The sequence below is a fragment of the Monodelphis domestica genome, chromosome 2 (genome assembly GCF_027887165.1).
Source record: "Monodelphis domestica isolate mMonDom1 chromosome 2, mMonDom1.pri, whole genome shotgun sequence".
NCBI classification, from domain to species: Eukaryota; Metazoa; Chordata; class Mammalia; order Didelphimorphia; family Didelphidae; genus Monodelphis; species Monodelphis domestica.
The window spans coordinates 463,686,265-463,713,826 of record NC_077228.1 but is presented as its reverse complement, the minus strand read 5'-3'; the positions used below and the strand labels follow the sequence as shown (position 1 = coordinate 463,713,826).

The window sequence follows — 27,562 nt, the reverse complement described above, 5'->3', positions numbered from 1 at the left end:
TTTGCATTTAATTATCATAGATGCAATTACCAGTGTTAACAGTGAACTAACACCAGTTTTACAGCATTGTTTACCTACACGATAGCACCATTAACTCAATTTAATTGTTTTTAAATAATTAATCTTAATGAATAAAATTAGTTTCTAAATTTACCTTAAGTAAGGAAACTTTTTTGGTTCTTTTTAACCAAATTTGATTACCTTATGGAACAATAAAACATGATAAAAATGATTCAGTATGTTAAGAACATAAGAAATATAGCATAAGGTTAAGATCTTGAACAAAATTTACTATTGTATAATTATTTACATTTATTTTAAGTTCTATCATACTGAGTCTGTGTCTTTGCAAGAAAAATAAAAACATGTACCTCATGTCAGGAATTGTTTGTGTTTTCTCTCAGAGGAAATAGTTTATAGAGAAATACTTAAAAAAATTTTTGATGCTCATTTTAAAAATTTATATCTCTTCCTAATTACTCACCCAATATTTATACTGCAAATAGGTGATGACATGCTCCTCGAAAAAAATAGTTAAACAAAATGTTACCAAGTTATCATGCACAGCAGATAGAACACTGGCAATCTTTCCCTATTGATAAATGGATAAAGGATATGAAATCAATTACAAAGAAATTAATCTATCAGTAGCTCTGAAGATAAAAAATCTCCAAATCATTAAAAAGTAGAAGACTTCAAATGAAAGGGAACTCTAAGATCCAATCTTATAGCTCTCAGATTTTCAAAAGTAACAAAAAAATTAAAATGACAACTGTTGGTGAATTTGTGGGAACATGCACACTAATGTATTGGAGAAAAATTGTGAGTTGTCCCAATTATTCTGGAAAGCAATTTGGAACTCTGACCCCAACATCACTAAACTATCCATATCCCTTGAAATAGTGATGCCATTATTCTGCTTATATATCAAGGAGATCAAAGAAAAGGGAAAGAGACCTGCATATACTGAAGCATTTATAGCAGGACATTGGCACATAACTGGAAACTAACAAGGGAGCATCAGTCGGGCTAAAAATATTGTTGTATGTGAAAATAATGGCTTACTTTTGTGCCATAAAATTGATGAAAGTGATGATTTCAGAGAAACCTAAAAAACTTTTATGAACTGGTGCCCAGTAAAGTGAGTAGAAAAAAGAAAAAATATATACAATGACAACAACATTGTAAAGACATCTTTTGGAAGAACTATGATCATTGCAGTCACTAATGACAAATTCTTTGGACTGCCTTGGACTGGGGTTGCTCTGGGGTTTGGGTCTTCATTTTTTGCTTAGGCAGAAGTTCTGAGCCTCATTCTGGGCTTATACCATCTGGTGTACTGTGGATTGCCCTTCCATGGAGCTTTGGGTTTCACTGCAGGCTTTGACATGCAGGCACCATGGACTGGGGGCCCTCACTGCAGGTTAGGGCTTGAAACTTCAAGGGGTAAATGTCAGTTCTGCTGTTGGCTTTGGGTAGTGGTCCCATGTCTCAAAGTTGACATGCCTAGGTTCAGAACCTGGAATAGTAGGTGAGGGGTGAGGTGGGCATGCACTCCTCCGCAGATGATTTTACTTCTGGCTCCCCTCTTAACCCCATGAAATAGACCTTCTCTTCCTACCTTTCAAGTTGTTTTTTGTAGGAGAGTTACTTCACTCAGTCCCTTTGTTCATTTTGTGACTCCTGTATTCATTCTGAGGTGCTACTTTAAGGTTGGTTCAAGAAGACTCTCAACGAAATTTCAACCTTAAATGTTGCTACTCCACCATCTTGGTTCCTCCTCCTCCTCTTCCTCTTTCAATCCATTTTGGTCCTTTCAAAGAAACTTTCCATTCTGAGATTAATATTAACAATAGTTTTAATTGAGGCAAATACAGAACTAGAAAGACATTTTGTACGTAGGGTCTTTTCAAAAGCCATGTAGGTTGATTCACAAGCCTTGAATAGAAGGAACTCAAGGGGGCAGCTGGGTGGCTCAGTGGATTGAGAGTCAGCCCTAGAGATGGGAAGTCCTAGGTTCAAATCTGGCCTCAGACACTTCCCAGCTGTGTACCCTGGGCAAGTCACTTGACCCCCATTGCCTAGCCCTTACCACTCTTCTGCCTTGGAGTCAATACATAGTATTGACTCCAAGACGGAAGGTAAGGGTTTAAAAAAAAAAGAAGGAACTCAACAATAAAAGAAGACATGCACAGCAATTTTTAATGCATTAAGGTCTTTGTATTCATCATCCCTTTTGTTCCTTATAGAATTAACTATTTTATAAAAACCATATAAGAAGTACTTTAGAGATTGCTTTCTGTGTCTTACAGATTTGAAAATTGAGACATAGAAGGGTGAAATAATATGTTTAGAATCACATAGCTAATAAATAGAAGAATGGGGATTTAAATGTCAGTTTTCTGACACCAAAATTTGTGTTCTTTTCTCTACAGTAAAGTAATATTAAATTTTAATTCAAACAATTGCCTATTCTATGAATATTTTCATTAAATTTAGTGACTTTATACTAGTTTAAAGAATTAACTAGCACATAAAATCTAATATATAGTAATATTCAGTTAAAAAGAACATAGATTACATATTTACCTTAAAAACATTAAACTCATATTATTTTCTCAACTTTGGGCAGGATAAAAGTAAATATCAAACTTAACATCATATTAAATTGCAAATTGGAAAAATACTTTTTATTTTATTTTTATTTTTTTTTTAAATAAAAACCCTTACCTTCCATCTTGGAGTCAAGGCAGAAGAGTGGTAAGGGCTAGGCAATGGGGGTCAAGTGACTTGCCCAGGGTCACACAGCTGGGAAGTGTCTGAGGCCAGATTTGAACGTAGGACCTCCCGTCTCTAGGCCTGGCTCTCAATCCACTGAGCTACCCAGCTGCCCCCGAAAAATACTTTTTAAAGATTCATTAGATAAATTCAATTTAGTATTCCTGAAAAGTGGTTTAAAAATGGAAATTGTCCAAATGATAAATGGAAGATTACTTTAAGGTGTTTGTGATTGATAACTTTTTCCCTTAATATCAACTTTCAACAGGAAAATGAGTTACATTTTGAGAAGTGGATTAATCTTTACGAGTGTCTAAAATGTTCATTTAAATTTTCATTTTATAAATTTCATTTTAAACTTTAATTAGATAATTTTTATGAGTTTTTCTTAATTCAAAATGATCATTTTCTGTCATTTTCTTAGTCATTGGATAGTTCATTGCCTTTATGGAATTTATAGGTATAGGCATTTAAATAAACATTTATTATTTTAACATTTTTTATTTTGAATTCCAAATTCTTTTCCTTCCATTCAATTCTACCAACACTGAAAAAGAAAGGAATTTGTCATCATTTATATATGTGAAATCATGTGAAACATAATTCAATGTTAGCTATTTCAAGATAAAACAAAAATAACATAATTCAATGTTAGCTATTTCAAGATAAAACAAAAATAAAGCAAAATATATGTAATGAACAGTATGCTCTGTTTTGTACTCTGAGTTTATTTGTTCTTTCACTGGAGGTAGATAGAATTTTTCATCATGAGTTTTCTGGAATTTGTCTTGGATCATTGCATTTATCAGAGTAGCTGTCTTTCACTGCTGATCATCATTACATTCTTGCTGATATTGTGTAGAGTGATTTCCTGGTTTTTCTCACTTCACTTTATATTAGTTCATACAAGACTTGGTCTACTTTCCTGAAATTATTCTCCTCTTCGTTTCTTGTGGTACAATAGTACTCCATCACAATCATATGCCATAAATTATTCAGCCATTCCCCAATTAATGAGCATCCTCTCAGTTTGCAATGCTTTGTCACCACAAAAAAAGCTTCTATAAATATTTTTTATCATATAAGCCTTTTTTTCTTTGATCTTTGTTTTTGGAATAGAGACCTATTGGCATATTGCTGAGTCCAAAAGTATGTACAGTTTCATAGCCTTTTTGAACATGGTCCCAAATTGTTCTCCAAAATTTTTGAACCAAGTCATAACTCCACCAAAAGCTTATTAAGGTACCTTTTTTCTTATCCTTTCCCATATTAATCTTTTTGATATATTTGAGGTGTTCCCTTAGAATTGTTTTAATTAACATTTTTCTAATCAAGTAATTTGGAGCATTTTTATGTGATTCTATGTAGTTTTGATTTCTTCTTTTGAAATCTGCCTCTTTATATCTGTTGACAATATATCAATTGGGGAACAACTCTTATTTTTATAAATTTTACTTAGTTCCTTTCAAATTTAAAAACATATTTCTTTATCAGAAGAACTTGCTCCAAACATTTTGATATTACTTTATTGTCTAAGAGATGTTTTAAATTTTCTTCAGTTTTTCCAAATTTGTTTGGACTTTTAAAAAAAATTGACTCAGTCTCATGACTCTATCTCATGGAGTCAGTAGCTTCTAGTTGCCCAATTCTAATTTTTATGGAATTATTTCCTTCAGTGAGTTTTCATACATCTATTTCTACTTAGTTCTAGTTTTTAAGGTGTTATTTTCTTTGATATTTTTTGAGTGCCTCTTACCAAACTTTTAATTTTCTTTTCATAATTTTCTTGAATTACTCTCATTTCTTTTCCTGATTTTTTCCTTTATTACTCATCTTTTTTCTTTAACCTTTTCAGGAATTCTTTTTGTGCTTATGTCCAATTAGAATTTTTTTCTTTGAGACTTTAGTTTTAGGGGTTTTCACATTGTTGTCTTCTGAATTTATGCTTTGGGCTTCCCTTTCACCATAGTAGCTTTGCATGTTCAGTTACTTTCTTGTTGTTTGCTCATTTCCTAGCCTATATCTTGATTTTAAACTTTATGTTAAAGTTGGGCTCTCCCATCTGGAAGTGAGAAATATGAGAAATATTGCCCTAAGTTTAAGGCTTTTCTGTGTGGAATGTTTTCAGAACTATTTCTGGGGGGGGGAGGGTGATCTACATTATGTTTGTGCTTCTAGGCAGGTATAATCGGAAAAAAGGGTGTTATCACTGCTTTCCTGGTCTGAGCTCTGGTCTTTACTCACAAGATTCCCTCTGCAGCTTCAAGTAATAATGCTCTTCTTTGCCATGGAACTATGACCAGGTTCTCAATTCTCCTATAGTTGCAAAAGCTAATTCTTCTCTCTGTTTTGGTAGTGATTAGAGCCCCTGTTCCCTTTTGACCAATGAGAAGTGCTTCTTTTCTTCTTGGGACTATAACCCAGAAATACATATGGGTAGTAGAGTTACCAATCTGTGTCAGTGACACTCAGTGCCAGCAAAGGTCCCCTTTAATCTCTTTCTAACTAGTTGTCTAAATTCCATAAACCTCTGGTCTACAAGCTCCTGAAGGTGCTATTGCTGTAGCTATCACAGTTGCCTCCAGTACTCTCTACATCTGCTTCTGACCAGCTGCTATTCCAGTGTCATAGACTTTTCTTGCTGACTTCCTAACTTGTCGTTGATGAAAACATACCTAACTCTGACATTTTGTTGGATTTACTACTCTAGAGTTTATTTTGAGACATTATTTTAAAGTTGTTTGGAGGGAAATGTTGGGAAAGTTTGTTCAGGTGGCTCTCTCTTATCTGCTTTCTAGACATATGTGTTTAGATCTCAATATGAGGTGGATATAGAAATGAAAATATTGTTATTTTTAAATCTAAGATATTCTATTGATTTTTCTTTCATATAAAATGACATTTCAAATTTAGTTTATATGAAAAAAAATCTGTTATTATTAAAAATTCTTCCACTTAAAAATATTCATCCTCTCTACCACATTCTGGAACATTTATAAAAATTTCCAAGACAACTATATCATAGGCCATTTGGTAACTGAGTTCAGTGTCAATTCTAATGGATCCTATTCAATTAAAAAGTGTGCATAAATTGTAGAAATTAATAATCAATATTATTAATTATATTTGCAGATAGAAGCATATAGATCCTTTCCCTTCAGAATGTTAGAGGAATTAATGCCATGCTTTTATGTATTATAGGCCTGTCCAAAACTAGAAAATAATTTTGATGACATCAAGCACACGACTCTTGGTGAGCGAGGAGCTCTTCGAGAAGCAATGAGGTAAGTCTGGGTCACCATAGCAACAGTCACAGATGTGGTAAAGAAAAAGTCATTCTTCATTATTGGGGGAACAAATGAGTTCATTGCCACCATTCAGCTCTGTTCTCTAAGGTATTAATTTGTCAGTGGAGAGGCTTCCCTTGAGGCTCCACTTTGGTTTTGAAGCTGCATAAATGTTCAGCCTCACTGCACAGTAAAAAATGTAAATGTTTAATTTGTGACTTAAAATGCTTTAGGGGTGTCTTGTTTTATATTTATACTAAACTGTGTAAATGAATGAAAATATTGTTCATCTAAATTCTGTCTGTGTTGGAAGAATTGTATAATGGGGTTCTAAATGACTTGGCATGTCTTATTAATTTAGGTTTAATTTTTTAAAAATAGTGATCTGTGCATTTCTACTGCTAGGCTTAAATGGGATTATACTCAAATACTGAAAAAATATTTTTTCTCCTTATAAAATTATAATTTTTATCTAATTTTAACAATATTTGTAGTCTTATTTATACATATAGAATTTCATAATGGCACTGATGCATTTTCAGAGAAAAAAGTTTTAAAATAAGATTATTTTATGGTAAATGTCATGACATTTCTTCTGAACTTGAAAAATTTTCTAAAAAATTTCAGTGAACTATTTAAAAACATAATGGTTGATTAGACTCAAGAAGATAAGTGTATGAGACACTTTAAATGGGTTTGGAATAAAACTCATTACTCAACCTTAGAAAATAAAACAAAAATGATTCTTTTTTTTAAAGTTCTCTTCTTGAAATATTATACAATTATTTTCAAAATGTTTATAAATGTTTGTTTACCTATATTTAGTGTGAAGAATTGATGTTGATTTTAAAAAGTACATCCAGCTTCCTAACCTTTTTTTTCTCCCTTTTAATGCTCTGAGGTTAAAGAAGAAATGTAAATTTAAAAAATAGAAGAAAGGATTATCTAACAATGCCCAGTGAAGTAGTTCAGCCTCTATTCCTTTTAAGGCCTTACACAGTTACCATATACCTTAGTTTAGAAGCTGCCCTCGTTTAGTAACCTCCCTTTTACCATGGAAGCAGCAGGGGAAAGTAATTAAATTTAATAGAAGCTGCCCTCATTTTGAAGCCACTTCTATTTAAAACCACAGGGGGAGGTAATTAAATTTAATGGAAACAGTAGCTTCTACACAAAGATACATGGTACTTTCTATATAGATGATTATGATGTCACAAAAAGAGGAATAATATATTGCTTGTAGTAAGGAATTACCAGCTGGAGCAAGTGAACCTATTTTATTATTAATATCTTTAGTAATTAAAAAAAAGTAAACCTGAACATAGAAATAAAACTGTATCTTTGAATGAAAGGCACATCCACATTTAGATAAAGTTTGCTAAAAAAAGAAAAGAATCTAGAATCAGCATAAGATATAATTATATCATTGATTAATAAGAAAAATTACATTTTATTTTTCAATATTCAATTTCTGTGTATTTGTAACCTTCAGAGTAAAATTGAATAAACACATTTTATTATAGGAAACTAGTCATCCTCTGTTTATCTCCTAATGTCTCTATATAACCCAATCACCCAATTACAAATTCAGACTGACAAAAGCCAAGGGGAATGCTGCCATTTAGGCTTTGAAAAGAAGAATTAAAGTTCTTCCAAGAAAATGATTGTTGAGAAACATAATTTTGGGTAATGGATTTAAATGAGAGAAGAATGAAGAAGGAAAAATCAATAGAAGCAGGGTATATGACATCTGGGGAAAAATTCATGCACCCCAAGGGGTATATAGGGATTAGTCTTTTTCATATTTCTTTATTTCTTTAACTATTTTAAACCATTTTGCAAAGGAGGTACCTTTTATCATCTTTTCTCCAAATAGGTTCTATTATGGAAAAACTCCAACATCAGATCTATAGTTAAATGATGGTTACAGCTTCCTCAGTTATTTTCATTACTGGCAAAAGCAGAGGTCAAGATAAGTCAAATTAGCACACAATTCAGACATCCTTAATATAATATGCAATTTTAAAATACATTGGATACTTATGTTTTTGTTTTATTAATTCCTAATATTGCTGTTTATATGAGAATTTTCATGAACTATAAAATATACAAGAAGGCAAAGGGATAGAGAACATGGAGTAGAAGTCAAAGCAGTTTATAGAGCATTGGACTAGGAGTCAGGAAGAGTTCAAATCCTATATTCCTACTTCGTACTTCTGAAATTTACTGTCTCTAGGACCCTGAATAGGTCATTTAACCTCTATTTACATCAGTTTTTTTCAACTATAAAATTGACATAACACTAATACCTGCCTCCCAGGATTATTTTGAGTGCTAAGTGAGATAATTGAAAAAAAATCTATTAAAAATTAAAGTGCTTTAAATCATCACCTTCATCACCAGAACCACTTAAATTATCATCATCATCATCATCATCATCATCATCATCATCATCATCATCATCATCATTATCATCATTATCAATAGTCCCTATTAGGAAAATTCTGTGTAATGGAAAATTTAATGTGTTTATAATGCCAATGACATCCTAACTTTTATATTCTTTGATTCTTGGGTTCTATTTTCTAATATCTTGTAAAACTACGTCCGAAAATCTCTTTGTATAGGGTTTTTTTTAATTGTGAAGGGGATTTCCACATGAAATTACAGGTACAGGCAAACAACTACAGTTGCTGCAGTAACAACAAGAGAATGCACTTTTTGGGTATTAGGTCCGTGTAATTGTTTGCTTTCAATTAGTGTGTTCTGTATCACTGGAAATATTTACTAAGAAACATATTGACTCTTCAAGGGAAAATGAAGAAAAGATTCTTCATCATTCATCAGTCACTTAAGGAGCATTTGTTAATTGCCCATCATTAACGAAGTATTATCCTAACTCAAATACAATTATTGGGGAAAAAAAAAGCTTGCTTTCAAGGATTTTGTTCCAATATGAAAAATTCATTTCTGCACTTCATACCTTTTCTACATACTCTTCCAAGTCTAAAACCATATGATGCAATAATTCTAATAATACCAAAAAAGGTAAGTAATGAACCATTTAAGTGATGAATAAATAAATATTGATTAACCAACAATAATTTTGAGTTCTTGTGCCTATCAGAAAATGAGAAAAGAAATAGAAAACCATTTAAAATAGAAAACAGAATAAATGAAAATCCATGAAATATATGTATTTATTCACAGTGCCAAGAAATTTCTTCTGCACTTATTGATACCTAATTGATTAATTGTCATTATTCTTCTTTGAAGTCCTTTAGAACCTTATACATTCTAGATACAATACTGTGGACATTTAAATATTTTCTAGTGGTATTGACATATGAGAGAAAAATGTTAGGATTATGTACTAGTCTTTTGCATCTACTTAGTGATTAAAACCAAAGAAGTAAATAGACCAATTATACTAAATAGCAGTAGTCCCAGGATCTTTATCATGAACACATTTTGCTTCTCTTAAAGGTACTTAATAACTTTAGGGCAAACTATATGATCAAAGTAACAAGAGCAAGAAAGAGGAGAGTGAGATCATGTAAATCAAGGGAAATGTATATAATGTTATCTTCAAATACAAAGGAGTCATTAGATCTTGGTGTTGAGTATGATTATCTGCCAGTTTGGCCAGAGCAGAGGGGGTCTTGATGGTTTAGGAAGAGTTACTATTCAATTCTGCAATATCAATCCTGATGGACTTTCTGTAATCCTTAAATTCTTTGGTGAAAGTGGTTAGTGGAGAAGAGAACCACATTTTCATTCTCTCACATCCACAGAGGTTAAAATTATCTACGGGTGGATGATTTTAGTTTGAAAATTCCAAATGGTTATAGGAAATTCCGAAGAAGGGCTATTTCTTGGTTCTTTTTCACAGCCATGGAGCTTAAAATCAGTTTAATTGGTGGATATTTCCAATTTGAAAATTGCAGATGGGAAGAAGGAGATTCCCAAGAATGAGTGTAATGAGAGATAAAGTTAAGGGAGGGGACCATCTTATATCAGACAAAGGCTATTGTAAAAAACAAAAGCCAAAACAACAGAACAGAACAATGCTGAGGTGTTTTTTTTTTTTATTCTACCACAAAATAGAAGAAAAAAGTGAGTTAAATTTCTGACTCAAGAACTTGTAGCAATGAATTTAGAATTCATGTTTACTTTTCATATATTCACAATAGAAAAATCATAGCAGCAACCATTAAGTGATGATGATGATTTATACTTATGTGGATCTTTAAGGTTTATAATTATTTTCCTTTATTTATTATTCCTTTTCCTCAAATAAAATTGAATGAGGTTCGTCAATGTTAAGCAACATATCCTTGGACATAGAGCTAGCAATTACTGAGAAATCATTCAAAGTCAGATCTCTAGATTCCAAGTTCATCTCTCTTTCTAGTACCTCAGCTGCCTGGTACATTAAATGGGAAAAATAAAACAATGATTCACTAAGAAAAGCAGAAAGAATTTTAATCTTTATTAGCAAAAGTACCTTCTATAAAAATGGAACCATCTGGGTGGTAGATCAGAGTGCTGAACTTGGAATAAGAAAGATCTGGGTACAAATCTTGATGATACTTACTAATTGCATGATCATGAACAAATCATTTGATCTCTATATTCATCAGGTTTCTTGTTTCTAAAGTGACGTCTACCTCCAAGTACTTTTCATCTCCAAACCTATGATCCAATAATACTCTCTATTGGCCTCTTAGGCTTTGAATGGAACTGGAGCACAGTTATGGGTTGTCAAAAACAAAAGAAAAAAACCCTTGAAATGTTAAAATTTTAGATATAAACTGAAAGAAGAAAATGTTTTCTAGCAAATATATATACACATACATATATATGTATGTATATACACATATATTCAAGTTTTGGCAAGGGTGAATTAACTAGATCTATCCTCTCAGAGCTTTGATTTAGCCTCTGGCTGACCCTGTGGATGATTCAAGGTTCCTAGCACTAGATGGTGATATTGAGTTGAAGAGCCTCTTTAGGTATGTGCTACATCTATCTAGGCTGGGTTTTTTTTTTTTCCTTTTAGACCTCTGTCTAATATTGTATTTTTCAAGGCACAGGACTAGATTTATGACATAAACATACATACATATATATATATATATATATATATATATATATACACATACACCATATCAAAAGATGACTTGCTAAAAACAGATTTTAGAAAATTCAGAAATATAAAAGAAGTTAAAATTTCAGTTTTTAAAAGCTAAGGGCTTTAATAATGTATTTTCTTTTCCTTAAGGAAATTGATTTTTTTAAAATTATTATTACTAAGTTTAGACCCTTTCTTGTATCCACTTGAAGGCATAACCTTTTATCCATCTCTTTTGATACTTAGCCTCATGAACCTTTCACTCTGGGCCAGACTGCTAGTTGCTTTAAACTCCCTTGCATTATCCCTTAATTGTGTTTTAATTTTAATTTTAATTGTAAACACATATCTCTTGTCTATTTAGATTCCTTAATCCCAATAAAACAGCTGAAGCTGGCATTCAGATGAATGCATTCTGAGACAGACCTAGATTTAGAGACAAGAACTAATATTTTTAAAAGTTTGTATATCATTAAGGAAATAAGAAAGAAAATTATATTTTGAATATCAAATATGCTAAAGGAAAGGAATAAAAAAGGACCTTTATATGTTCATGTATTCAGAGGTACTAGAAAAGGGTCCAGTATATTTGAGGGGAAAATTGATTGTCAACAGATAGATATCGATACTTTTAGTCATTGCCCTTTAGGATTTTGCTTTTTGCATAGAATCCAGAAAAATAGCACTACAGACACTCAAACACTTTTTTGTGATTATGGTTAACCAATTTTAAAAGAGATATACCTACTTCTTGCATTAGCTTTTTGGAAGACTTAGAGATTTCTATAGGAATGGACCAAATAATTCCTTAAAAAAGCAAGAGCTTCAAAATCACACATTTTGCATATGTTTTTTGTTTGTTATTAAACTTGTTCAAATTCATTTGATTCAAATAGACAACTATTTAGTCAGTGACTACTAAGTGTGAGACATTAGGATAAGCACTGGAAATAAAAAAAAGATAAAGTAAAATCACTTCTCACAAGGTACTTAAATTAGTGAAAACTGGTTTTCTGCTGAAATCATGGACTTTCATCTCATAAGAAGTTTTTCTCCCTTGGGTCGGTGTTGCTATTATTCATATGGGAGAAATCTGGCTCTCTGAGTTCTGTAATAGTTATGCTCCCTTTGGAAACTATGTGTCCTCATTTACACTTATAAGTAACCATTTACTAATACTCTACCTCAGTGCTGATAGCAATTGCTTTTTAGAGATAAAGAATTGTAATGGGAGAAATATCTCCCTGAGTTCATATGTTCAGTGGCCACTGCTAAATATATATTTACCACTCTGTAGACATTATAGGGAGAAAAAAAATAAACCCCAAACTAGATATTATTATTGTGCTTGAGCATAAATTCAAACTTCAGAGAAAACTTAAACAATTATAATAATTCTAAAATAGTTTCTTGTGGGAAATTATATCGGAGTGACAGAGAAATAATCATTCACATTTTACAATCATGTCCATTCCTCAAAGACCATGGAAATGAAAGAGAAGGCAGATACATAATCTTGTACTTCCTTCCGTGTCATAAAAGTTGAACAAATTTAGTTAAATGGAGTCATAATCTCATCCATCCTCTAAGGAGGCACACTTCATCAAACAATTCTTAAACTAAATCAGGCTACAGATAAAACTACATTTAAAGAATCCACAATTAGACTCATGGAGGAGGAGGATTTACATGTCACCCAGGAGGCAGGAACAGTTGAGATTCTTCCTCTGAATTCTTATCTAAAGAATATTTAAGGCTCTTGGTAAATTATTACATCCCTTGGGACAGGTTTTGGTCAGGTGAGGGTAATAGTAACCAAAGGTTTCAGGAGAAATAAAAAAAGAAATTTAAAAAATTCCCATAGCAGAACCCATTCAAATAATTTGAAATATTTCAACACAATGCAATTATCCTCAAAAACTTCAATATTGGGCTTTTTAATGCTTTGTTTTATTCTGAACTTAAACAGAGAAAGACATGGGAAATGAGACAGAGAGAAATAGAGAGAATTTCTAAGCAGAACACAGAAAGAGAATTCTATGTGAAACTTTGAAATTTCTTTTTGATCATTACCCTAATCCCTTTAGGACATAGGGAAAAAAGGTAATTACTTAAGGAAGCAGTTCTTTTCTGGGCTAATGTAGAGAGAGGAGAAAGAGAATTTGTTTAGTAATTGATAGTTAAAGAAAGATTGATAAGGTTTGTTTTTTTCAAGATTTGTTCAAAGTCTTCAGCCTGGGATAATTTTAAAATGCCTTCTTAATATTTCTAAGTGGAAAAAGGAGAGGGAATTTATTGAGAAATATGACTGGAAAGGAAGGCGTGTACTAGATTGTGGGAAGATTTGAATGCTAGGCAAAGGAGTCTGTATTTTATTACAGAAGCAACAGGGAACCAATCAAACAATATTTATCAAATGGCTTTTCTTATTCTAGGCACTGTGCTAATTACTAAGAACACAAAAAGAAGCAAACAATGGCATTTGGCCTCAAGAAGCTTACAGTCTTAGGGGGAAGATGAGATAGAAACAAATGTATACAAAGCAAGATATATGCAGGATAAATAAGAAATAATTAAAGAGATTTCATGTAGAAGATAAAATCTTATTTGGGACTTAAAGAAAGTCAGGGAGGTCAGTTGTCATATTGGAGGAAGGAGACTCTAGGATGACTTCTAGTCTAAGGGACTAGGGTCATGGTCTTGACTCTATGTCATCAAGGTCAGAGGTAGGAAGGTAGAGTGAATAGTGTGGTCAAAACTAAGAGTTAGGAATATCAGTTTAGCAACTTTTTGCTGGATGGGTTAAAGAAGAAATTTTCTGGAGGCAAAGAACCTGATTTAATAGGCTATTGAAATAATTCGATTGATAGGGGATGAAGAACCATCAAATGCTTTCCAATAACCCAACACTGAATCATTCCCATTATCTTCCACTTTCATTTCAGTTATTGTGATGCTAAAAAATGTATCAGAAAAGCATAAGACTGTGCATACTGGGTGCTTTAACAATTTATGTTATCTAATCTCAGTTGAATCCTCACTGTAGCAAGCTAGTCATTCTATTGCCACTTAATTGAACTACTCTAATTCTCCATAATGACCATACTACCCTTTCTCATGTCTCAAACTTATGTATAGTTGGAAAATCTTGAACCCAAGAACTACATTTCCCAGAATTCCTGTTGTATCTCCAAGCATCCCCCCCCCAATCCTCATGTTTGCATGGTCACGTGACTGGTCATAAGTTTGTTGTAACTCCTCCCTCTTCCTTTTTTCCTTTCTCACAGCTTAATCTTATAAATATAATACTTGAGTTATTGTATATTAATTTTAATTCTCACACTTCCCATATCACCCTTCCCTTTAAACTCTTTTTTTAAATCTTTACTTTCAATCTTAGAATTATTACTAGTTATTGATTCCAAGGCAAAAGAGCAGTAAAGGCTAGGTAATTAGAGTTAAGTGACTTATTTGGGGGTCACACAGTTAGGAAGCATCTGAATCCAGTATCTCCCATTTCCAGACCTGGATCTATCTCCATCCACTTAGCCAGGTCCCCCTGGTCCTTTTTACAAAGTGTCTAGCCTCATAATTGAAGACACTTTCTAGGTGTTCTCTCTTCTCTCCTTTTCTTCTTTATCTCATATCACACCTTCCTTTTAGCTCCTGTCTCAAAGGACCATTCCTTTCTCCAAAGCCAACCCCTTTAAATGCATATTTCATCTCCAGAACATTACCCTTACATCATCTCATCCCTAATTATAATTTAATTTTTAATATCTCCCCATCTATTGGCTTCATTTGATCCAAATGTTGTTCCTAATAGTAGCATCTCATCTGTCTTCTCACATCTCCAGTAAACTTGAGAAAGCTGTCTACACTGGGTACCTCAACAATCTGATTTCCAATTTCCATTTTTTTTTCCTGTCAGACTTGTGCCTAAAACACAGAGGACTGTCAAATGGACCTCCTTAACTGATCTGTACATGTGACATTTCATATCCCAAATTTATACCTTTGTAGAGGTCAAGAGGTGATCCACCATGTCAGGAATTCTGTCCCTCTTTTTCCCCACCTAAGAGAAGTATCTCTAGTTGTTTTTTTTTTGGGGGGGGATAGCTTAGATATTGCCAGCTACATAAGATCTTCTCTGATTCTGGCAATTGTTAACATTCTCTCCTCTCTCTCTTAAATCACTTTGAATTAGATCTTATTTCTTTTGTGCTCATTTTCTTGTCTATGTGTCATATTGTTCCAGGGAAATGTAAGCTTTTTAAGGCAAAGGGAGGTTTGGTGTTTTGTTTGGATTTTTTTTTTTTTATCACTAGCACCTAGGAGAGAGGCTCTCATAAAACAGATGCTTCAAAATGTCTGTTAAATTGAATTACATTCACCATTCTCCCTCTGTATATGCACACATTACAATGTCATGCTACATACATATAAACATGTTTTATGTGCTCAGATACACCTGAATCTATATGCATATACATATATAGACAAAGGAACCTGGAATACTTTTTATTTCTATGGAATTCTTCCAGTATCTCAGCTTTCCTTGTCTTTTAATGTACAAAGCAATCATAAGCAAATCTGGTTGCATAATAGAATTTGTATGTGATAGAGATTAATTTAAACAATATTCATTCTAAATAATGCAAAGCACCAGTCTAAAAGAAGTAGAGCCCTAGGAAAGAATTATATTGTTTACTCATGAAACCTGTTGTCATTTCATATTAAAAATGCAATGTTACTTACAGACAAACGAAAATAACATTGCAATGTGCCATTTTCATGGCAATTTGATACTATTTGAGGGATAATTTCAGCTTATAAAGGAAATGTATATTATTGGCCTGTGGGGTATCACTATTTCATTCTGTTTTGGAAAGAGGGGGGTAAAACAAATTGTACCACAGCTATTTCAACCGAAGATGAAATAAAATGGAAAATTACATTCTTACTTGGCATCAAAGTCTGTATTAAAGATTTGTGAAGAAGAAATGTCTTTTGTTTTACTCCCAAAGAATATTACAAAGCTCAGTTGTTAACATAGAGTATGCCAATTATTTTTAGATACAGACTTTGAATGAGCAGTTAATAGTTAAAATTATTTAGGAGATAAAAAATTGGTACTGTGAGAATTAGCTTTAATTTTAAGTATCCATAATTGAAGTGCCACATTATGATTTTAATGTTATGGTAATCTTGTTAACATGCCGTTGTGTATATACTATCATATTTTAACGTAGTTGCAAAGCTTAAGTAAACTATAAACTAAATTGCTTTTTGAATCAAGCTTTTACAAGTGGAAAATTATTGGTTTACATGTTTTGAATACATATATTGTAATCATATTTGGCATTTTCTACAACAACTTCAGAAGAACAATAGACTAGATTCATATATAATGCTTAATTGTGTTTTAAGAACATTGTTATCTTCTGTTAATGCCCATTCTTATTAATTAGAGCTCATTCCATTTTGTTCTCTGTGATTCTAACACATTTAAAATGTTAGCTTTGTTTTTGGGAGATACACATTGAAGAAATAGATATCTCAAAACTTACAGTCAGTGATGTTTCGGAGGTCTACTATTGTTTCTGTCTGACCAAATAGCCCTTGCTTTTCACTTTAGTTCTAGGTGAACTATGGTTCACTTTTATGGCAGTTTTGGCTTTACAAAGAAAAAAAAAACATTCTATACTGTTTGATATAAAGGTTACCTCTTGAGATGTTAGCCTTTCTTACCCTGGCTTTGGCAATGACACTGCTGGGTATTAAAAGAATTTAAATCAGAAATGAGATCAGCAAAACCCATCATTTAGTTAGAAGTCCTTAACCTTATCTCTGTTATCTACTCATTGGTTTATCTTCTCATGTTTCTTTTTTTTAACCTACTATGGAAAGTTTAAACTTCTCAATCTAGTATTCAAAGCCATTCATAAATATATGACACAATGCCACTCCAGGTAAAGAAGGTCATTAGTTACTCTTTACACTTATTTCAGTTTTTTACCTGCAAACTTTTACTAATATTTTTCCCTGTACATCAAATGATTATTCTTACCTCAATCATATTGGTTTTTTAACTTTTACCAATCAAAAACAAACTCACATACCACTTATTTCCAGGCTCCTAGGTGGTTAAATGTATAGAGCTCCAGACCTAGAGTTAAGAAGACCGGAGTTCAAATCCAGTCTCTGAATCTTCCTCACTATGTTATGTTGGGCAAATTACATAGCCTCTGTCTGCCTCAGTTTCCTCACCTATAAAATGAGGATAAAGTAGAATATACCTCCACAGATTATTGTGAGGATCAAATGATAAAATATCTGAAGATTCCCTAGCCAAATTCCCAGCATATAGTTGGTATTTAATAAATGTTTATGCCCTTCCTTTTCCTCTTCTCAAAAATCTTGTTCCTCACTTTAATGAATCTGTTCTAATTGTTCTTCACTCTGATTATATATTTTATTTATTACATAGTATATTATGATATAGTTTTTGTCTGTTTTCAATTTCATTGCATGTATCTACATATGCATACATGTATCAGAGCATATATAACCACTTTGCTACATTAAAGTTGTGTTTTTTAATCTACATCTATATACTTTGTATTTGTTTATTTTTTCTTTTTAATTAATTATTTTAAATACTTTTTCTTTACTACTGCTCTAGAATATGCTGCTGAAGAAAATCCTCTACTTCATTTGGAAATTCTTAAATATATAGCTAACCTATTATTAAATATGGTGTTTATGAAGATGTGAACTTAGAGTGTAGCCCTCTGATTTCATTAGAAGAGGCAAGAGGAACTCTTCTGTGATAAAACTCCCTCTGACTATAATTTTGCTACTTTTATGCATTGTACATAATGATGAAAAGGAAATCTCAGCAAATCTCTTTTGCAGCTACTTTTGTGTTGGAAAAAATATGACCTGGGAGCAGGAAGAAACTCATATGTTTAATAATAATGATATCTACAGGTAAAGACTTACTTCATAAATGGTTATTCACATTTCCCAGTCGTTGCCATTTCCTACTTTTACTAAATAGATAACTCTGTGGTAAAAGTTTAACTTCCCAGAAGGCATGGTTTGACAAAAATGCTAAATTTGTATAAATTAAGTCTGCTATAGTTTGAAAATATGTTAAACTTTTCCCTGGAAAGGAAATATTTTTTTTCCCTTATGAATGTTTAGTAACTTTTATAACCACAGAAACATGCTGGGTTAGACAATAAATGTTCAAGGCACAATTTTGGTCATAGTTCAGCACCATGACATGACATTTTGGAGTATTATTTATTTATCTATGATAAAGGATACCTTTTTATACAAAATTAACATATTCCTGATCTAGTTACCAGTTTCCTAGTAAGCAGGAAAGTTTGATTCTTTTTGTTACAGTGCCTATTCTAGACCTTGGGAGTAACTTCTATTATAGGTGCCATAATGTTGACTTGGAAATCACAGATGTTTTAGTGGCTTTATTTAATCATAATTAACTCTTCTTAAAACTGGATATTTGTTATACATTCACTCAGGTGATATTTTCAGTCAACTTTTATGATGTTTCCAAATGTATTCTTTTGGCAATGTCTTCCTCTGTCTTACAGAAATTTAGAGTAATTTCTTTCTTTAGATAGGAGATAAAATTTTGCCATAAGTTTAAGTTACTCATCAGCATCATATTTGTCCTTGTCATCTTTTTTCTTCTTCTTCCTTTACTTTATCCCTGTAGATGAGGATTGTACTTTCATATACTTAGAGAAATGCTTGCGATATTTCTCACCTAGGAATGTAGGAACTGGATGGTAATTTACAATAGATGGAATTAAAAACAATATCTTCACAATAACTCCAAGGATAGGTGCTATTACTATCCCCATTATACATATGAGGAGACTGAGTCAAACATGGCAGTAAGCATCTGAGGCCCTGTTTGAATTCAAGTCTTCTTGACTCCAGGCTCAGCTCTCTATCCACTGAGTTATCAAGCTGCAAGGAAACATTAATCAAAGCAATTTTTCTTTTATCACTTCTGTCATGAATTCTCCTATTCCTAAGAGACAAAAGGAAGTGTTTCCAGATAACTATTCATTGCATAGATGTTTGGAGAAGTTGTGAATAAAGAGAGCTCTGCCTATTTCACTTACTCTTTTTTTTTTAAACCCACCTTCTGTCTTAGAATCAATACTGTGGATTGGTCCTAAGGCTAAAGAATGGTAAGGGCTAGACAATGAGGGTTAAGTAATTTGTGCGTGTGTGTGTGTGTGTGTGTGTGTGTGTGTGTGTGTGTGTCGGGGAGGGGGGGGTGTCATACAGCTAGGAAGTGTCTGAGGTCAAATTTGAACCCAGGTCCTCCCGTCTCTAGACCTGGATCAATCCACTGATCCATCTAGCTGACACCCCCCCCCCGTCCCCCGTTTTACTTATTCTTAAAAAAAATCTCATGGGCAATCTCTGCTTGTATCATAAATATAAACTAACCATTCTAGAACAATTTCAAATTATGAGATAATTTAGATGTCCCTTATTTATTTTTAACTGAAAACATTTGAAAAGTAGATACTAGATTAGAAAATGACTTTTTAGAGTAATATGCTGAAGTAGGCTTAACTTCACTATTTCAATCACTTCAAAATGTTGCTGAAGGTCCTCTAACCACTCAGATTACAACTCTTCTCTGCCTTATTAAACATTTCTAGGAAATTAGCTAACAAACAAATTTTTGGTAATGAACCTCTTGAGACCTAAACAGGATGGTGCTTAGAGAAAAGATCATCAAGAACTAGGATATCTGGAAAGACATATGATCCAGAATATGCCTAAAGTAGAAGCTCAAGGGGGTGGGGAGTCCTATCATGTAAGAATTGATAGAAACAACTACAGATGTTTATTTTAGAGGAGGAAGGACTTAGGCAATGGGAGCCATGATCATTGCCTTCAAGCATTTGAAAAGTTGTTTTGAAGAAGAGAAAATTAATTGATGTTTCTTGGTCCATTAGGACAGAACTAAGTGTAGAATGTGGAAGCTGTAGGGCAAATTTAGTCTTTGTGTCAGGAAAAAAAACAAACAACCACTTTTTTTTTTTTAATTTGGTCAATTTCGAACATTATTCCCTGGTTCAAAAAACATTTTCTATTTCTCCCTCCCCTCCCTCATCCCCTCTCTTCCTGTAGCCTATGCACAATTCCACTGGGTATTACATGTGTCTTTGATCAGAATCCATTTCCATATTGTTGGTGTTTGCACTAGGATGATCATTTAGAGTCTACATCCCCAGCCATATCCCCTCCACCCATGTAATCAAGCAGTTGTTTTTCTTCAGTGTTTTTACTTCCACAGTTTTTCCTCTGAATGTGGATAGTGTTCTTTCTCAAAAATCCACTCCCCCACCCCGCAGGGTTGTTCAGGATCACTGCATTGCCATTAATGAAGTCCATTACATTTGATTGTACCACAGTGAATCAATCTCTGTGTACAATGTTCTCCTGGTTCTGCTCCTCTCATTCTGCATCAATTCCTGGAGGTCATTCCAGTTCCCATGGAATTCCTCCAGTTCATTTTTCCTCTGAGCACAATAGTATTCCATCACCAACATATTCCACAAGTTGTTCATCCATTCCCCAATTGAAGGGCATCCCCTCATTTTCCAGTTTTTTGCCACCACAAAGAGCACTGCTATGAATATTTTTGTACAAGTCTTTTTCCTTATTATCTCTTTGGGGTATAAACCCAGCATTGCTATGGCTCTGTCAAAGGGCAGAGAGTCTTTTAGCACCCTTTGCGCATAGTTCCATATTGCCCTCCAGAATGGTTGGATCAATTCACAACTCCACCAGCAATGCATTAATGTCCCAACTTTGCTACAACCCCTCCAGCATTCATTACTTTCCATAGCTGTCATGTTAGCCAATCTGCTAGGTGTGAGGTGATACCTCAGAGTTGTTTTGATTTGCATTTCTCTGATTATAAGAGATTTAGAACACTTTTTCATGTGCTTATTAATAGTTTTGATTTCTTTAATGAAAATTACCTATTCATGTCCCTTGCCCATTTATCAATTGGAGAATGGCTTGATTTTTTGTACAATTGATTTAGCTCTTTATAAATTTGAGTAATTAGACCTTTGTCAGAGGTTTTTGTTATGAAGATTGTTTCCCAGCTTATTATTTCCCTTCTGATTTTGGTTATATTGTTTTTGTTTGTACAAAACCTTTTTAATTTGAAGTAGTCAAAATTATTTATTTTACATTTTGTGACTCTCTCTAAGTCTTGCTTGGTTTAAAAATTTTCCCCTTCCCAAAGGTCTGACATGTATACTATTCTGTGTTCACCTAATTTGCTTATAGTTTCCTTCTTTCTATTCAAGTCATTCACCGTTTCTGAGTTTATCTTGGTATAGGGTGTGAGATGTTGATCCAAACCTAATCTCTCCCATACTGTCTTCCAATTTTCCTAGAAGTTTTTGTCAAATAGTGGATTTTGGTCCCAAAATCTGGGATCTTTGGTCTTGTCATAGACTGTCTTTCTAAGGTCAGTTACCCCAAGTCTATTCCACTGATACTCCTTTCTGTCTCTTAGCCAGTACCAAATTGTTCTGATGACCACAAACAACCATTTTTTAACATTTAGAGCTGTTAGACATTAGAAATGGCTATTTTAGGAGATTCAATATCACTGGAGGTTCTTCAGTGAAGAACTGACCAATAGTCAGTTGTTAATAAAAGAGGATTGTTTTCTAGGTATGAGTTAAACTAGAAGAACTTTTAGGTCTTTTTCAACTCTAAGTTTCTATGGTTCTGTGATGAAACTCTTCAAATGTAGCCAGTATGATTCTCTAGGACCAAAAAAACACCACATAGCTAGGTTTGTATTCCTAATCTCCTAGCTCTGAAGGACCTGCAGGAGCTCATTATTTGCTTAACTAGTCTCAAAAACACTTACAGGCTGTGTCACCCTGGGCAAGTCACTTAACATTGTTTGTCTCACTTCCTCCTTTATAAATTAATTAGAGAAGGAAATGAAAAAAAAAACCCCAATCACTTTGCCACAGACACACCAAATGGAGTCATAGAGTTGGCCAGAACATAAAAATGACAAAGACTTCAAAAAATATAGGGTCATTGTTTAACCTCAATGAGGCATTTAGGGAAGTACTGTAATAGAGGAAATAGGACATTAAGAGCAAGAATAAATCTCAGTGTTCCAAACAGCAACCATTCTTCCATCTTTGTTAGGATGTATACTTCCTATTCCAATTAGCCTACCATCACCTTAACTAAATGCAGGCTTATTGTCAGAGTAGTCAATTTTTGAATTGAAAGTTGGGGAAAAAATCAGTTCTGTTTGAAAACACAAGGTTTCCTTTTATAGCAAAGCTCAAATTGAGTGTTTTCTTGTTTTCCAATTGTGTTTATCTCTAGTGCTCTAAGAAGTGATTGCACTTGGCTATATAGATTTACCATATAAATCAACAAAAAACAGAAAAAAAGCCTTGTGCAGATCTTGATTGTAGGATGGATATTCAACAAGAGAGAGTATTTTAAAAGAAGATGAAGAGCTTTAACACTATACTTCTCCCCCACCCCCAGTCTTTATAACCTTATAAATTGAATAAAGTCTCATGTATAGAGGGTGATGAACTATTTAAATAATATGTATAATTTAGAGTTTTTATTTGGGCTTTTATTTTATTTTTAAGTTAAGAAGAATAAATCAGATAATATCAGCTTGACTCCTCTTACATTAATCCCTTTTGTTGAGGTTGAAAAATATAATTATTTTCATATAATGATTCTATTTTAAAATAAAGAACAATTTCATAATGTCAGGTAACCAAAGGGCAGGCACAGTATCTGATTAACAGTTAAAAATGTCAGTTGAATTTGGAAGATTTCAAATAATTGGAACCTTGAAAGATATCCAAAAAAATGATATTCCTACAATTAATTAAAAAGTTGTGAATATGATAATTTGAACTTTCATAGTGCTTTAATGTTTGCAAAACATTTTATTTATGGGAACCTTATTACAACCTTGTGAGATATGTGTTTACAGGTAATATTGACCTCATTTTACAGTTAAGTAAACTGAGGCTCTTGAAAGTTATTTGACTTACTTGCTCTTGATCACATAGATAATAATGATCAGGATAGTATTTGTCCATAAATATTTCTGATTTAAAATTTAAAATGTTTTCTATACCAACCTCCCTCTAGGCATACTACAGACTAGTGCACTATAGTCATAGAATAGATATTATAATAATGTAATTATTATTAGTCATTTTATGCTTCACAGTGACTACAAAATATAATTTTCCTTTCACATTATTTATAAGCCTATTAAACAATCTAAGAGTAATCAAATAGATTAAGAAGAAATAAGCACATTTACTCTTTCAATATTATTGGATTTTCAATAAACCATATAAAATAATATGCATCATTTATATGGCTTTTTAAAAGTCTTCAAAGTATTATGTATAAATTATCTTTTTTGATCTCTAATTAAGTCCATATATAATATCCTAAGGAGTCAATTTCACTGGATTTTAGAAGGTTTGAGAGCAGCTTATTTTTCCTGGATGAGTAAAGAAAGAAAAAGAAAGTCTTTAGAAGGAATAAGTGGAGCATGGATCAATAGGTCATCTATTAAAATGGGGACTCATTATAGTATTAGGTATAAGATGAAGGTAAAAAACAGTCAAATCTTCACCTTTTAAGGAAGACATTTGACTTTAAAATAACAACATAGAATTCATTTTCACATACCCTATTGGAATCCCAAACAATTTAAATTGTTCTCAATTGAACAAAAATTTATTAAGCCCCTGCTCTGTGAAACACACCAAGCATTTGAGAATAAAAGCTTAAAAATAAAAAAAGTGTGTGTGGGGTGAAATAAAATATTTCAAAAAAAGAAAAAAATGGAAAAGAAAAAAGTCCCTTCTCTAAAAGAGGGCCATAAGTGAGTGGAGATACAAAATGTTAACGTTTACCTTATCAAAACATGAATCAGAGAAGGAAAGTGTAATAACAACTAGAGTCATCAGGAAAGCCTTCATAAAAAGTCTAATCTTGCCTAAATTCAAAGAAAGATGAGATATGATCATCAAAAGGCAGAGGCAAGGAGGAGAATCAGCAGCTGGAATGTCAAATTCAGTGAGAAAAAAAGTGGGACACTGAGTGGTGGTAGAAACAAATGAATTGGAAGCAAATTATTATAAATCTAGATGATGGAACTAGTTTGCAAAGATCTTTAAATGACAAAAAAGAACATCAAAATATTGATTCTGTGTAGAAACATTGTTTTTTTTTTAAAGAAAATATGCATAGCATAGCCCTGCAATTTACCCAACCTATATTTGGATTACTAGATCAGGCCTATTGAAAGGTGTTGGAACTTTTTGGATTCTAGGGGCAACCTTGAAGGGTTGAAAATGGTTTCTTTAGAACTAGATAGAGATTCTCCTCTCTCATCTCACTATTATGCTTCCCACATTGTCTATCAGTTACTATTAATTAGATTCTAAAATAAGGGCTCTTTTTGATTAATTAAAAAAATTTTCCATATTATAGCTCAATACAATTAAAAAAACAACAACAGCATTTTCTGACATTTTGTATTCCATATTCTCTCTACTTCCCCCAAAATAGATATTCTTTAAAAATACAACTTGGCTATCAAACCCATTGATTTTTGTGAAACAGGGGTATCTCAGACTTTTCCTTTTCTCCTCCATTAGCCTTTTTGTTTGCTTGTTTGTTTTTAGTCTGTCCAAGGGCAATAACCAAAATTCAGGAAAGAGACATCAGAAAGTTAATTATTTGATTTAAACTCATTCCCCAGAGCTAAAGTGTTTTTGCATTCCCTATTATTTTCATGGTTCTAATATCTCCTTGTGGTCAAACTGAGGTTTACTGAGCCTCCTGATGGCTTAGTGTATCTTGTGCCACTCTTGATTCCATGGCCTTCAGGCATATTTTGCTCATTTTTTTTCTTCTCAAGATCCTAGCAAAATATTAAATTTGACAGTACACATGAAACTATCTCATTTGTTTTTCATTGTTTTAGTGAATATTGAAATCCAGCTGAGGCATTACTTGTTTCAGTAAAATGTTTTTACCATGTGACTTTGTACTAATTAATTTGAAACATTTTTCAATCCCAAATAAAAATGTATTGAAAATACTTCAGTTGTAAATGCCATTTTAGAAAATGAAAAGTTGTCTTATAAAGATCTGATAACTATTTATTGCCAAATTTGAAAAAGGATTAGCTGTTAATTGGTCAAGTTAAACAAGAGTCTTCTATTCTTAATTCAATGCATGAAAGTATAGGTTTACAAATCCTAGGAGACAAGACTAAATTAGCTTTAATTGTCCTTTTTATATGACCATTTAGGCAGCTAACTTTCCTAAGGTGTCTGTTTTTATAGCTAGAATATGCAACTTGTTATCTCCTAATCGCTTTAATTTCCTCCTCTTTTCTCAGGAGAGGGTTCCATATCATTGAATATGCTACACCTAGGTGATCACATTCAAATGAATTTTACTTTGGAATAGGAAGATAAATATAAGAGAGATTCTGTAGGGATATTTAATATCAAAGATACACTGTTGGATGTGTCTAATTAAAGTTTTAGCAAATAAATGCATTTATTTATCCCCCTTAGTGAATTCCTATACCATTTTAAAATCTCTGAATTCTCTGAAAAAAATCCTTTTTGAGAGGCAGAGCTGCCTATAGGCAGAAGGCTTCAGGAAATCATTTATATATATTTGTGATGTTTATCTTTCTCTAGCTTTTATTAAGGTTACATTGGCAAGTGAGTCTATTCCTAAAGGGCTTTTGTTCTCTGTGTTCTTTATCTGAAATAAAAACTTATGGTGCCCTTATAATCCATTCTTCAGCAAATGCAATTAAATTTCACAGGTGCTAGCTCTATAAAGATGAAGCTCTTAACCAGATACATTTGAAATAATACCAATCTTGTTTTCCTTAATATATCTTTGATAAGAGAGAATGAGAGTAATAAATACAATCTTCAACATAAGTGATTTTTTTCTTTGATTAGAATATTTTCCAGAATTTTTTCCAGTGCTTTGATGTTTAATGTTCACTAAATAAAATGTATTTGCTCACCACAAATGTATAATCATCACAAAAGAAATGCATTTTCATTAGACAATAGACTGAGTTCCTGTGGTCAATTTATTTATCATTTGACAGAATTTGATATAAATGGATTAATCTCTTACTTTTGCTGGAGGTGTCCTTTCCTTTGAAGGAAGGTCCTGTTTGGCAGGGTGGCCCCTAAGGCAAAGTCCCTGAGGCCCAAGTCATATTGAAGAATCAGGTTACTTTCAAAAGGAAATTTGCTGTCTTTTTGTGAAGAACTTATCCATTTCCTAATGTATAGTTATAACAACAATTTGTCACATTCCTCTAATGGGAATTCATTATTTAGTGTCCTCTTAGAAATAAAAATCAAGAGTATTTTATTGAAAAGGATATTTCTGTTAGCAAGGATTAAATTGAGTCAACTTTAAGACATTGAGGAAAAAAACAACTTGATTCTGTCCAGTATCAAATTTAGATATAGAAACTCTATTTGTAATTTCATTGCATAAAAACTCCAATTATTTTTTTTCCAATTCAATCAACCTCTTCTCTCCATCTTGTGATCTAAAGAATGGTGGTGTCAAATTCGAATAGAAAGGATTTGTAGGGATGTAAGCTAGACAATAATGCAAATGGATAGTGCTGAGTCTGGAATCAGGAAGCCTCATTTTCTTGAGTTCAAATTTGTCTTTGTTTCCTCATCTGTAAAATAATCTAGATAAGCAAATGTCTATTTTAGAGGCCAAGAAGAGGTACACATTAATATTAGCTTTTTACAACTTAAATCCTTTTTATGCAAGATTCAAAAGATATCACCAGTGATGTCATTTTGGACATCTTAGAGAAGCAAGGACAATAACCAGCCATCTAAGCAGTTAAGTCTCCTTCTAAGACTTTCTTCTGTAGATTTCTATGTGACCTTGAACAAGTCCCTTAAATCTGTTTGCCTCTGTTTCTTTCACTTTAAAATGAGCTAGAGAAGAAAATGGTAAACCACTCTATTATCTTTGCCAAGAAAAATTATAACTGGGGTAAGGAATGAATCAGACATGAATGCAAAAGTAGAGATGTAAGGATTCCAGCAGTTTCATCTTGAATAAGAAAAGCACAGCTTAATATTAATCTGTATTCTATTGGATTTCTATTTATTTTATAAAACATTCCTAATTATATTTTAATCTGCTTTGGACTACTCTGTAATATGGCATCTCTGGGCTCAAA

The 27,562-nt window shown here is 32.7% G+C and overlaps 1 protein-coding gene across 1 annotated transcript in view; it reads left to right on the top strand.

The window, feature by feature from the left end:
• DPYD (dihydropyrimidine dehydrogenase) overlaps positions 1–27,562 on the top strand; it is a 1,041,936-nt gene that overhangs the window by 141,867 nt on the left and 872,507 nt on the right. The window contains exon 3 of the mRNA XM_007485012.3: positions 5,980–6,062. Coding sequence (XP_007485074.2) covers positions 5,980–6,062 — 83 coding nt within the window. The remainder of the gene's footprint in view (positions 1–5,979; positions 6,063–27,562) is intronic.